This window comes from Gavia stellata, chromosome Z, assembly GCF_030936135.1.
Source record: "Gavia stellata isolate bGavSte3 chromosome Z, bGavSte3.hap2, whole genome shotgun sequence".
Taxonomy (NCBI): domain Eukaryota; kingdom Metazoa; phylum Chordata; class Aves; order Gaviiformes; family Gaviidae; genus Gavia; species Gavia stellata.
In genome coordinates, this window is record NC_082637.1 from 78,644,672 (window position 1) to 78,657,664 (window position 12,993).

The 12,993-nt window shown below is 43.6% G+C and overlaps 1 protein-coding gene across 4 annotated transcripts in view; it reads right to left on the reverse strand.

Annotated features, from left to right (window-relative positions):
* Positions 1 to 12,993, reverse strand: part of PALM2AKAP2 (PALM2 and AKAP2 fusion) — a 274,755-nt gene that overhangs the window by 110,692 nt on the left and 151,070 nt on the right. For all 4 annotated transcript variants that reach the window (XM_059834278.1, XM_059834276.1, XM_059834275.1 and 1 more), the window contains one exon: positions 2,054 to 2,136. In XM_059834278.1, coding sequence (XP_059690261.1) covers positions 2,054 to 2,136 — 83 coding nt within the window. The remainder of the gene's footprint in view (positions 1 to 2,053; positions 2,137 to 12,993) is intronic.

A 12,993-nucleotide genomic window follows, 5' to 3' on the forward strand; every position in this document is an offset into this window, starting at 1 on the left:
GAGTGCTGAAAATATCAAAGCCTCTGTCATTTTCAGTTATCTGTAAAGTTTTTGGCCACAGTGCATTTATGGCAGTGGGACAAGGGGGAGGATGAGAGGAAGGAGTTGCATCCCGGATCTGTTTGGCTTTTTTTTTTTGTTTTTAAGCAGCTGTCCAGTGAAATTAATTTTTCCAGAGTTTCTTGGACTCACGTAGGTTCTTTGGTGATACAAGCTTTCATAAAAACAATGAAAGAGCAAGTTGACGTTCTACATCTCTGAAAAAATATTCTAGCAAAATAGCAGCATCCTTTTCACTGCAAGACAAATTCTTTCAGCCTACTGCTGATCCTTTTATGTTGAAATTAGGAGATGCTCACCAAAATAATCTCCCAACCTCCTGTACAGCAGTGTTGCAGAGAAGTCAAATGGCGTATACGTACGTCTTCTTCCTTGTTACCAGTCAGCAGTAATGATGGTGGAAAAATAAAGACAAACAGCTGCAATTTATGCTACTCCCACATACATACACATTCTCCTCTTTGAGCAAAAGCTGCAAGAAAGGCTCAGTAATAGAGTACATGGTATTCTGAACCTGCACTCCAAAAAGAGCTGCAGGCATAACAGGATGTGTTTTAAACGCAACAATGAAGAGGCAGCTTTTTGCTATTTAGAAAAGAAGGAAGAAACATAAAAAACTCCAAGATCATTCAGAAACTTTGGCTTGTTCAACAATGGGTCCAGCTTGTCTAGTTCTGAGCACATTACATGGAGTGGCTTATTGGGAGGACCATATTTTTCCTTTCTTCTAAGCGAGAATATTACTGTGCTTCTTGACTAGGATCAAATGTAACATTTATTTACTGGTCCATATCCTGTCTTCACTGGTCATGAATCTCATTACCTATTAGATATAAGAGTTTTCTATGCTTTATTGAAACCTATGCATTTACCATTGACTTGAACCATACAGTCAAGAGCACAGTCTGGACCTAGGGGTAGCTTGTTGCTTCTTGTTAATAGTTTGTTAAAGTTGAAGGGAACTTTTTGATGGCCCAGGTCTCTGCTTGGAGTAAGTAGGCTGTTGAAAATAACAGAGATATGTGGATTTCTATTTCCTGATTTCTATTAACTGAAAATCTACTTTCTCTTGGTTTCATCAAAAAATGTTGCAACTAGATCTGCATAGATTCTCTTCAGAGTTAATCTAAAATTGATGGTTTTCTTATATGAAAATAACATTGCCCATTTGACTGTTTAGCAATAGAAAGGACAACTGTTTTGGGTTTCTCTCTCTGCAAATGCAAGCTCAGAAGAGTTTATATCCAGCTGCTCCATATGGTCTTTGCCTCAAACATCAGCTTTGCCCTTCCACAAATTGTTAGCAAGTTATTAAAGAAAATTTCAGTGTTTCATCATTTGCTATGACTAAATTAATTTTCTTCCATGCTGGTAAGGATACTGTTATGGACTTTATCGACTTTCCTGTGCTAGCATTTTGCTGATTCTGCTCACGCTGCGTCAGTGGCAGCACTGAGGCAGCCTCCCTCTTACAAAGTTCTGCCATTAAACCTCCTCCTTCAGCAGGGGGTCGTTATTAAAAAAATGAGACCTCTTTTTTAAAACCAAGGAGAAAACAATGCTAAGTCAGATTTTCTTCTGTGTGGTGTTACACTCCCAAACATTGGAAGTACTGTGTTATTAAAACAAATTGCATTCCACAGTCACTGAACCTTTTTTCCCCTCTTCCTTAAGTATGACCTTAACTTAAGCCAGAGAAAGTCAGGGACTGATTAAACTCTAGCTCAGAGCTTTCCCAGCAGTCCTACAGGTCCTGCTTGCGATATATGAGCTGCCACAAAGCGATACGACACTAAGCAGAGCACTGATAGCAGTCAAGTGAATGCAGTTTACACCAATGGGGTCTGCTGTACAAACTACTTCCACCACGACAACCTCCTTGCAGCTGAAGATGTGGCCCATCCCACTGAGCATGAGGTGCCATCAAACATTATGTTTGAGCGCAGCATGGATCCCTGTGGTTCCCGCAAGGATGCGGTGGGAGGAGACTTACCCCTGCACCCTCCTCGGCTTTGGGACTTTCACAGGAGCACGGTCCCGGCGGGTCCCTCAGCAGCATATCCGATCCGCCTGTGCCTACAAAATCAAAGACATTTTATTGCCCATGGGAGAATATGTGTGGCTGAAAGGTTGATTTGCTTTGCTTGGATCCATTTCTACCAGCCACGCTCAGTCGCCAGCCGAGTATCTCATCAGTGTTGTTAAAGAAAGCATAAAGGGTACAGAAACAATGACTGAAAAATATCTTTGCCAGCTGGAGACAGCTCTGTGTGCTGTGGAGAGGCAGCCACTGCTGGGAGAAAAAGCAGCGGGTGCTTAGCGGGTTGACACAGCACGCCTTGGCTCAGGAAGGACATATTCAATTTCAGCCCCCACAGCGGCCGTCCCTGTCCCTAGTGTGGTGTCCAATGCCAGGGCTGGGGCTGCCCTGGTCCCTGATGAGGTGGTGGGATGGCGCTGGCTTCCAGGTTCAGCCTTGCCACCCCCAGGAAGCCCCCCAGACACTGGTTGCTCTGTGCTCACCTGTGTTTCTGTGCTGAAGGTGTGTCCATGCTCACACCACCCCTGGGATGAGCTCATCCCGTCTTGGGGAGAAGCCAGAGGACATTTCAGCATTTCTGTGCATCCTGAGGGAAGGGTAACTAAGAGCATCTAGGACCCTAAGAGCATCTCATTAGTGAACCCTGTTCATCAGCCAGACAGTAGTCACCTCTGCTTATCGGGTGAGGTCAGGTTACAGGCGCAGCTCACAGGGCATGGTACGGGCAGCCTGTCAGTCCTGTCTGGAAGAAGAACCTCTGCACTTTTATTTCTACATCAAGCTTAAACCATGAAAAGGATAAGAACATGTCCACTGATTTCACCTCCAGCGACAATCTTGCTCAAGCATAGCTAGCCACAGACAGCTGCTTGATTGCTTTTGGAATTTCCATAGCAATGGCAATAATTACAATAAATAATGCTGGATTAGAGTCAGATTAAATCAGTGAATATTTTCTAAACTGTGAAATTAAATTATAGGAGTTAGATCACAGAATCACAGAATCATAGAAACGCTAAGGTTGGAAAAGACCTGTAAGATCATCAAGCCCAACCATAAAAAAACCCAACCAACCAAACAAAAAAACGCCCCACACACCACACACCCACAAAAAAACCAAAACCACCCACAAACCACACCACAACCCACACCAAAACCAACCCACCCATACCACACAGCACCATGTCCATCAAGCCACATCCCACAATGCCACATCCACACGCTCCTTGAACACCTCCAGGGAGGGTGACTCTACCACCTCCCTGGGCAGCCTGTTCCAATGTTTCACTACTCTCTCAGTAAAGAACTTTTTCCTAATATCCAGCCTGAACCTCCCCTGGCGCAACTTGAGGCCATTTCCTCTTGTCCTGTCACTGGTCACTTGGGAGAAGAGACCAACACCCACCTCTCTGCAACCCCCTTTCAGGTAGTTGTAGAGAGCAATGGGATCTCCCCTCAGCCTCCTCTTCTCCAGACTGAACAACCCCAGTTCCCTCAGCCGCTCCTCATAAGACTTGTGCTCCAGACCCCTCATGAGCTTCGTCGCCCTTCTCTGGACATGCTCCAGCACCTCAATGTCCTTCTTGGAGTGAGGGGCCCAAAACTGAACACAGGATTCGAGGTGCGGCCTCACCAGCGCCGAGTACAGGGGCACGATCACCTCCCTACTCCTGCTGGCCACACCATTTCTGATACAGGCCAGGATGCCGTTGGCCTTCTTGGCCACCTGGGCACACTGCTGGCTCATCTTCAGCCGGCTGTCAATCAACACCCCCAGGACCTTTTCTGTGGGGCAGCTTTCCAGCCACTCGTCCCCAAGCCTGTAGCATTGCCTGGGGTTGTTGTGACCCAAGTGCAGGATTTGGCACTTGGCCTTGTTGAACATCATACTGTTGGCCTGGGCCCATCGATCCAGCTTGTCCAGATCCCTCTGCAGAGCCTTCCTACCCTCGAGCAGATCAACACTCCCGCCCAACTTGGTGTCATCTGCAAACTTGCTGAGGGAGCACTCAATCCCCTCATCCAGATCATTGATAAAGATATTAAACAAGACCAGCCCCAAAACTGAGCCCTGGGGGACTCCACTTGTGACCGGCCGCCAGCTGGATTTCGCTCCATTCACCACAACTCTCTGGGCTCAGCTGTTCAGACAGTTTTTTACCCAGCGAAGAGTGTACCTGTCTAAACCACGAGTCGCCAGCTTCTCCAGGAGAATACTGTGGGGAACAGTGTCAAAGGCTTTGCTGAAGTCCAGGTAGAATGATCTCCTCTATAAAGGACAAGGATGTATAAGGGTTTATATATCATATCCAGTAGCACTGTTGAATGTACACATTCACACTGAGAATACACCAAATACTGTTCCTTGTGCTACCACAGCACTGTGCACACCTACTAAATTTTAAATACGGCTCGTAATAATACAGCTTGAAGTGGCTCTGCAGTCCTTGGTCAATACAAGCCCTCTGCTGCTACTTCACTTTATATTCTTGACTGTGTCTCTTCAAAACACTACTGTTTGTGTATACTCCACAGTTGTGTTATGATTACTTATGCAAAGGATCTGTGCATCAGAGATGCCCTTTGCTTATTTGTTGCTCCAGCGAGCAGTGGCATGTGCTCACAGTGCTAGCTTGAGCTGTAGTCTACCTATGGATACATGGAGTAACTGACTACACACCTGTATCTTTCTTTCTAACAATATTGGCTGGTGGGTTTTCCTGCTTTTTGACAGCTTTGGATAGACATCTTTTGCTCTGGGGAAGAATATTAAAAACTGTCAGTCCAACTTATGTGCCAAAATGCTGTAGGTGCTTCTAACTTTTTCCAGCACAGGTTCTTTGGAGCTGACCCCTCCTCTTCCCACATGCTGAGCTATGGCGTCCATGTAGTCCACAGAGCCAACAGGTAGCCCCCAGCAAGGTTTAAAGACTGCATTAAAACCAGTGGAAGTCCATAATAATGAAATTGGGACCTTTTTTCTTGTTGTGCTCTCAGCATGCTCCAGAGGTCCACAAAGCCAGAAGTCTAATCCTGTGGCTTTACCACAGGATTGATCCCTCCTTGGCATTCATCTCTGCTGTGGTTCACCTAAAGCATTGCCACTTTGGAAGTGGTGCTGCAGAAAAGGCATCTATTTTTTTCCGTCCTGATTACTTTTTTTCTGCTGTTTTTTTTTTCTTTCTTTCCAGCTCACTTTGATAGCTTTATTCATGCTAATCTCAGGCCAAAAGGACCTTCCTTGTTAAATGTCTGTAGAACATTTTAGCATAGTGGGCCTCTGATTGTCTACTGATACCTATATGCTCTCCTGCTATTCAAATACAGATGTAAAATAGAGCTGAGTGCCTTTTTTTTACCATTTCACTAAAGCAGCCCTTCATACTCAGGCCCCTGTGCACCTTTGGAACTGCGAAGCTTTCAGCATGTTATCCTTGTGTAGATGCCTCTGTTTGCATTAGCAAGTAGCTGTGCAGTAGGAGTGGATCAGAGGATGGGAGCTGTTGGTGCTGACATCTCTAGATCTATATTGTAAGTATTTCCAGGATTTAATGTCAGACTAGATTTAGTCTGATTCCCTGGACTGAATGTTGCCACAGTGTCAGAAGGAGTCATACTTGATTTGAATATCTGTGTTTCCACTAGGGTTTGAAAAGTATTTTATGTGACCCTGCAGAAGAGTTTCTGGTTTGGTTTCCTCCAAAAGGACTCTTGCCTGTGACTCCACAGTCTCATCACATACTGTGAATCACTCCATATCCGAACCAGTTGGAAGTGTGTTTGAGGAAAGAGGGATGAGTTCACTAAAAAACATTCTACTGTTCTTTGCCATAGTGTTGATGTATAAGCAGCCTATGCCCGTGAAGAAAGGGCAGGCAGTCTGATGACTAGGATGCTAAATGGAATCACAGGATCACAGAATCACAGAATCACTAAGGTTGGAAAAGACCTGTAAGATCATCAAGTCCAACCATCAACCAACACCACCATGCCCACTAAACCATCTCCCGCAATGCCTCGTCCACACGTTCCTCGAACACCTCCAGTGATGGTGACTCCACCACTTCCCTGGACAGCTTATTCCAGTGTTTCACCACTCTGTCAGTAAAGAAATTTTTCCTAATATCCAGCCTGAACCTCCCCTGGTGCAATGCGGGTTGCCTAATTTCACACCTATGCCACAACTAGCATTCTGCACAGCGCTTGATAGTCACTGGCATTGACTTAAGGTGTCCACCTGTAAGTGATATTCCCCATTGAGGTGGCAACAAATGAAAGATTAAGAAGAGAGCATTACAGCAGTAATACGTGAACTTAACTAGAAAAAAAGTCATGGAAGTCCAAGGCCTAGAAATTAACACACATAAGAGAAAGACAGATTTCACCCAAATCTCACAAACTTATAAATACCATAAGCCTGAGTAGACTTCACCTCCACAGTCTATTTGGTGACAGGCCATATCTGCCACAGCATGGACCGCTGACTTGATCTGCATGAAGGACATGTCAACTTTGTAATCACCCTTGGATTAAAAAAAGAAAATCCCAAGCATGTTCACATCCATGAACATGTTGTAAAGGCTGCACATACTACCAGTTCATGCTGCCATTAGCACAGCTAAAGTTTTACGTCTATCATTGTCTGTATAGCAGTGATGAAGTAACTCAACCAGAACAGCTGCAGGGCAGCTCCATCAGCACTATTGGGGCTCAGTGTCTTTTCATCCATGTCTGTGCATGCTAGCTCCATTTCTGTGTAGCACTGTGCTGACTTATTTGTTTCCTTTTATTTGCTGTTGATTTCAACTCTGAATAGGGTTTGATGGATGACAGGAGCTTAACAATAAAGAGGACTCGACAATACAACAGGGATGAAGCTGAGCTAACAGTCTCTTTCCTTAAGAGACATATCTATGCAGACTTGGGGGAGAAATCAAGGTACAGATAGTAAGAAGGAATTTGGGCTCTCACCTTACCAGCATCAGGCAGGAGAGAAAGGAACAGATGTTGTCAAGATAGGAAGGATGACATTTAAGTGTAAGAGGCAGATGCCCAGTTCCTGGTGATGTAGTTGGCAGTGAAAGTGCAGAATATGGATGAAAAATAGAGGTACTGATGAGGGATCTGGAAAACTGCTGTGCACACCCACTCATTGCTCTTAACAAACAAAGGGAGACTTTAGCAGTTCATTCCTGAATCACAGTGCTTCATGGTCAGCACTGTGACCATGGGGGAAGCACCTTTGCATTGGTCAGCAGTGACCTGGGCAGTACACTCATCTCAAGGGTGCTCACTCCATCCATCTCAGTGTGTCAACCCCTTTGGGTTTCTGCTCTACTTCTACAGGACCTGGACAAAGAAAGGAAATTTTAAGGTGCAATTCAGCTACAGAAGTATGTGAACTTTCCACAGGGGCCCACAACTCCCTTGGAAAATCCTTCACAAATGCAAAAATTACTCAGAAACCACAAACTTAGGGTCTTAATTTTGCTATTTGTTTTAGCAATAGAGTGCTCTGTGTTTTCAACATATCGACTCCAATGCTGTGTTATTAAGCTGGTGGGAAATAACTCCCAGCCCTGTGCCATACAACCATTAACACTGAGGTAGGCTGTATCCATCTGAAACCTGGCAGCCTACACTTGCAAAAGAAACTGGTGCAGTAAAGGGGCAGGTTGTAGCATAAGAGGAGCTGAATCAGAGAACACCTTTAGGGGAAAGATTTTTCTCCACAGAGGAAAAGGTACATAAAACACTTAACAGGTATTCACCAGGAAAACTCCAACAGTGATCAAATCATACTAAATCAAGCCTTCTTAATTTCTCATGGTAGTAATTTATACCTGCTATGAAAGGTTAGGGCATAGTCCAATGTTCACTTGCATGGCAGCTGGAGCAGTTTAAGATTTATTATCCTCTTCCATTGAGACAGGTTGTTTGTGGGAGCACTTTTAGTCCTTTTCAGAGCCAAGGCAGGTTGCACATGTGTGCCAAAAGGATGTGTTACTGCTCCCAGTTTGGCCCTCTCTGCCTGCTGGAGTGTGCTGCTGTCTCAGATCTACCAGCTGGTCTCTTGCTCACCAGAGCATGTCCTGCCCTGTTCAGACTGGAAGGAAACAGGCCGGCTCCAACCATGTAAATCCTGGGTCACCACTAAACTGGCCCATTTGGTCTTGAAGAGGCCAAGGAGCCAATTTATTACAGCAGCTATTTTCACTTGACTTGAACCACAGGGATTCCTGCTGTTTCTCAGTCTGCTTTCTTTCAGCTACGTACAACTTGTCATTAAAAACGAAAGCCAAACTATGTCCTCATGTTGCTATATTAGCACTGCCCAGCTGAGCCCACAGACAGATGCCATGTTAACCTACAAAGTAGATTTTGTCACCAGTTATTCCTGTGAATAATAAAAGGTCATTCAGAAAAATAAAATCCTCAAAGAAGGAGAGGGAGAGAAAAGAAGAGACACAGTCTAGGAAAAAAGGCCTTTCAGCAAGAGCACTGACATGTTTATTTATTGAACCACTAAATGGTTTGGTGGCTTCATGGAGTTCAGATTGGGAGAGGTCACATATCGTCATGAAGACAAAGGCATAACTTAAGTGGTGAAGAAAACCACTCATTTATCTGTTTTTTGCACTTACTTTTCTTTAATATATGCTATGTTTAGGCATTGCATCCTTGCTATATTTTGAAACGACAGTAAGGAAATTTTCTTACCCTTTTCCCCATACTTTGAGGGCTCACCTCTAAGAGTTAAGAAAATATTTTAGTCTCAGTTTCCACAGAAGCTTCAGTCTTAGAAAAGCTATTACAGAGAGTGCTGTAGGTGCCACTTCTCTTGTGATGTGTCTCTCTGATAGCGATTGTCTTATGAGCACTAGCTCATTTAATCTGTTTTTCTGCATCTGATAGCAGTGTTATTCACTGATGTGGATGCACAGATTGTAGAGGTAATGGCACAATTCTCTTTTGCTGATTTGCTTTTCTCTTCCAAATGATTTTTTCCCCAGTTTTCACACTGTGACGTATTTTGGACTTAAACACAAATAAGGCAAAAATCTCCCTACTAGGGCTAATAGGAGGGAAGTCATGCCTACTTACGCCCCATTAAAAAGGAGCCTTTGCTGGTGTCATTTCTCAGAGGATGCTGGCTGGATTGTGACCATGCCAGAAGCACTGTGCTGCATCTGTACTAAGAATAGGTGTTGAAGGCTCAGTCTCCAAAATTCAGAGCCATGTTTTAGTTGCAGATGTAGTCTGGCACCATTTTGGGAAACATCTAAACAGACTTGCATTGGTGGTTCCAGGTGGAGTAATTAAAGTCATTGCAGATGTCCATCACTGAGATGGATTAGCTCTCTTCAGCTCAGTCAGGCTTTCAGGAGTGATTCGAACTAGCCCAGGCTAGCAATATTCTGACATGGCTTTTGCATGCTTCAGTTGTGTGGGAAGTGATGGCAGCTTGGAAGAACAGCTATATCTTCAGCCATTCACTACAAGGTCATGCCACACCAGTCTCGAACTTTGTCCCTTATTTGTTTTAATGAGGAATTTCTACCTTCCAACATTGTTTCTGGTGACCAGCAGTGATGAACTAATGTTGGTTCAGACTGTGCATGCATTTTCTCACAGATTTAACTCTGTGGGCAAAAACCACAGGTTAGTTGCAGTAGCATAAAATAGCTGCGAGTGTGCTATGAAGTTCATAATTTCTGCTATGAAGCAAGCAAAAAGACCTCAGAACCATAATCTACATGTATTTTGCAATGAAACCTTAAGTATAGACCAAACCTAAGGTTAAAGCTATTCTAAGAGAATGAGATTGCAATGTTGCTTAGAAAATTGCTCCCAATCTCAGCAATCTTGTTCACAGTGAACAGTTTATGATGAAATTGAGAGAGAAACACTGAAGATTTTGGAGGAAAATATGTCTGCAGGAAGTAAGCTAAAACTCTGACATGAATTGGGAGGCATGAGGAAGGGAAGAACTGTGAAATTTTTTCTCTTACTTGTAATAATTTGCCTTGGAGTATGTTCTCTTATTTGGAAATGCCAGGTAAGAAGTGTGATGTTCTATCATTAAAAGAACAGATAGCCTCCTGGCTTTGCCTAGAGTTAGTTCCTGTATGTGGCAGCAGTGCAGCCAAACAATTAATTCATTGCATTGCACAATAGTTTAAAAATAGCAGAGAACTCCTTGAATGATATAAAGAAGGGAAGCACAAGTGACTCATGCAAATTCTTTTTAATCATGACATCTCAAGCTCAACTGCAGAAAGAAAGCAGAAGGTAGCAGAAAGATTATCTGCTACTGATAACCATTCTCTACTAGGAGAAAGAAAAGCCATCAGTTACACAAACAGTGCTGAAAATGCATGTCTGTAATGCAGTGAGGGAGACGAATAGCCTGTGGTGCTCATCTCACTGCATCTGCTGAGAGGATTTCTTGCCCCCAAGAAATGCTTGTGTGTAAATACAATGAAGATGAGCTTCTAACCCTCTCAGCAGAGCCAACAGAGAGGACTGCAAGAGTTGTGTCCGATTTCCTTAACTGCAAAGTTAAGGAATCTTGCCCACACTGAAGCAGATGAGGCATATTTTCTTCTACCTGGAGTTAGACCTGCAGCTGCATGTACCAACAGTTGGGAGTGCTACATGCATATGCGGAAGATGCTATGAATGCCTCTCCAACAGTCAAAAGTGGTATGTATCCAGTTAAACCTAATTTTCTCTTCGGTGACTTTTAGCAGCAGGCAGGACATCCCCCATTAGTGGATACTACTGCTGAAGCAAATGGCCATGCCTTTGCAGTGCATCTGGTGGGGATGGGAGGAAAGCAATCTCCATTTTCCAGCAAACTATGCCTTTAGAGAACTCTTCCAATTGTGCTTTTCTGCTCTTCCCTGTGGTGAGCAACCAGTCTGGCTCAACAGGGTAAAATCCTTCTATGTGTCAGACTATATTACTGCAGAGGAGGAGGGACAGTCATACTCTGCTGACATTTAGCTGTAGGTAATTGAGTTCATTCAAGAGGACCTATCACTGTCAATTTTCCTCTCACACCTCATGGTCTCCTTTAGAGGTGACATTTTGGATCTGGTTTGCATTTGGAGGTCTGACAAAAATGGCAGGCTTACTGAAGGTGCAGTAGAAATGGTCGAACCTCACACATCCACCTGGTGGATTTAGGCATAAAGAGGTATAGTTTATTCTGAGAAGCCCCCTTCCACACTGCTGAAAAAGCCATATTACAAGATTTTCACAGTTAACCCAGGAGTTAAACAAATAAAACAAGGGGGTTTTACAGCATAAGACCCCGAAGAAGTCAGCTGTTTTGAAGAAACTTGCAATTTTTCTATCAGACAAATTTGTATGAAGACTTTATTGCAAAGCTAGAACTGCTGGTTTTGCTTGACAAAAGATGGTATTAATTAATGCCTTGTCACTATCTTCTGTTGCGGTAAAGAGTAATATGCCAGGTATGAAAGAACCCACCTCAACCCTGCGTTTGTACTAGACACACATGTTAGTGCAAATCCTGTAAATTCTGCAATGGCAGAGTCAAACCTTGCTCTTCCCTGGACAGACTCATGAGAGTTGAAAGGTGCAGGTGAACTGGAGTTATCATGGCATGAGCCATGACACTGCTGGAAAGCCATGCAATCCAGGAGGGCGGACCCTTTCAGGCCAGGTATTTGGTTCACCTGAAGTTGAGAGTAGTTCTGTTATCTGCAAGTAGAGATCCGGAGCACTGAACAGGGTTAGTAACTGTATAGTCAAACTAAAATCACTGCTTGATGTAAGGTGAATATCATCTGACTTTTAACAAGAGGACATCAGAGATAAGACCCAGAGGCTTAAGGTTGAAGACACCTGTCTTCACCTAAACTTAGCTGTGCTGCATGGTAATCAGTTTCAGTCATTTCAGAGGGAGTACTTATAGAGTAAGTCACCGGTCAATTAGAGAAGATGCATCAGCCTCTGGCCTCTGTGGATGAGATTGGCAATCTTAGAAAATGACATATAATTAGGAAAAATTACAGTGTTTGCTTTCAAAGTACTATTTGTTTTCCCAAAAAAGCAAACTGACAGGCAAACATAACATCCAGATATGGTATATCCTCCTTAGTTATTCACGTATCACTTCCCCAGAATTAAAATAGGTAGTGAAATGTTTCATTTCCCAGCCACAACATTTAAAAGAGGCCTGACTTGCTGGTCAAAACTCCAGGGATGTTTCTTATCCAAGCCATATGCTTGAAGGAGTTCAATAAAGAATTGCTTGGCTCTCTAATAGAGGAAGAGATCAAGTGTTCTGAAAGCAAAAGCCAAACTAAAAAAAAAAAAAAAATTATTTTGATGTAATGATATTTGGCTACATTTTGCACCTAAAATGTTTAATTTTTAAGGAAAGATCACAAGTTAATGTGTAATATCAAATGATGCCACATCCATCACCTTCCAGCCAATGCTTAGGGCATTATGAGAAGTACGACAAGCTACATTTCATGAGTACTTTTTGAGTCCTGCTGCACAGAGATCGGCTAACTGGATAAAACTTTCCAAGCTGTCCCACAGTTTGGGGACTCATGTAAAGATGGCATCCTGAAACATAAAACCTGGATTCTGCCTGGGAGCCCCACCAAACCTCCACATTAATAAACATGACGGGAGATTAAAGAGTTGCTTTCTCTCTGTGCTTCCTAAATAAGCACAGGCCAGCCATGTATTCCCAAGGGGATGGGATCCTGGCTTTGTCTTCTCTCAGTTCTTCAAAGACACAACATGTGCTCCTTAAAGCATGCTCTGCTGATGCAATGCAAAAACTCTGACTCTTGTGTCCATGGTACGCTAAACATGGCTCTTCAAGGGTGGAACAAACAGCTACG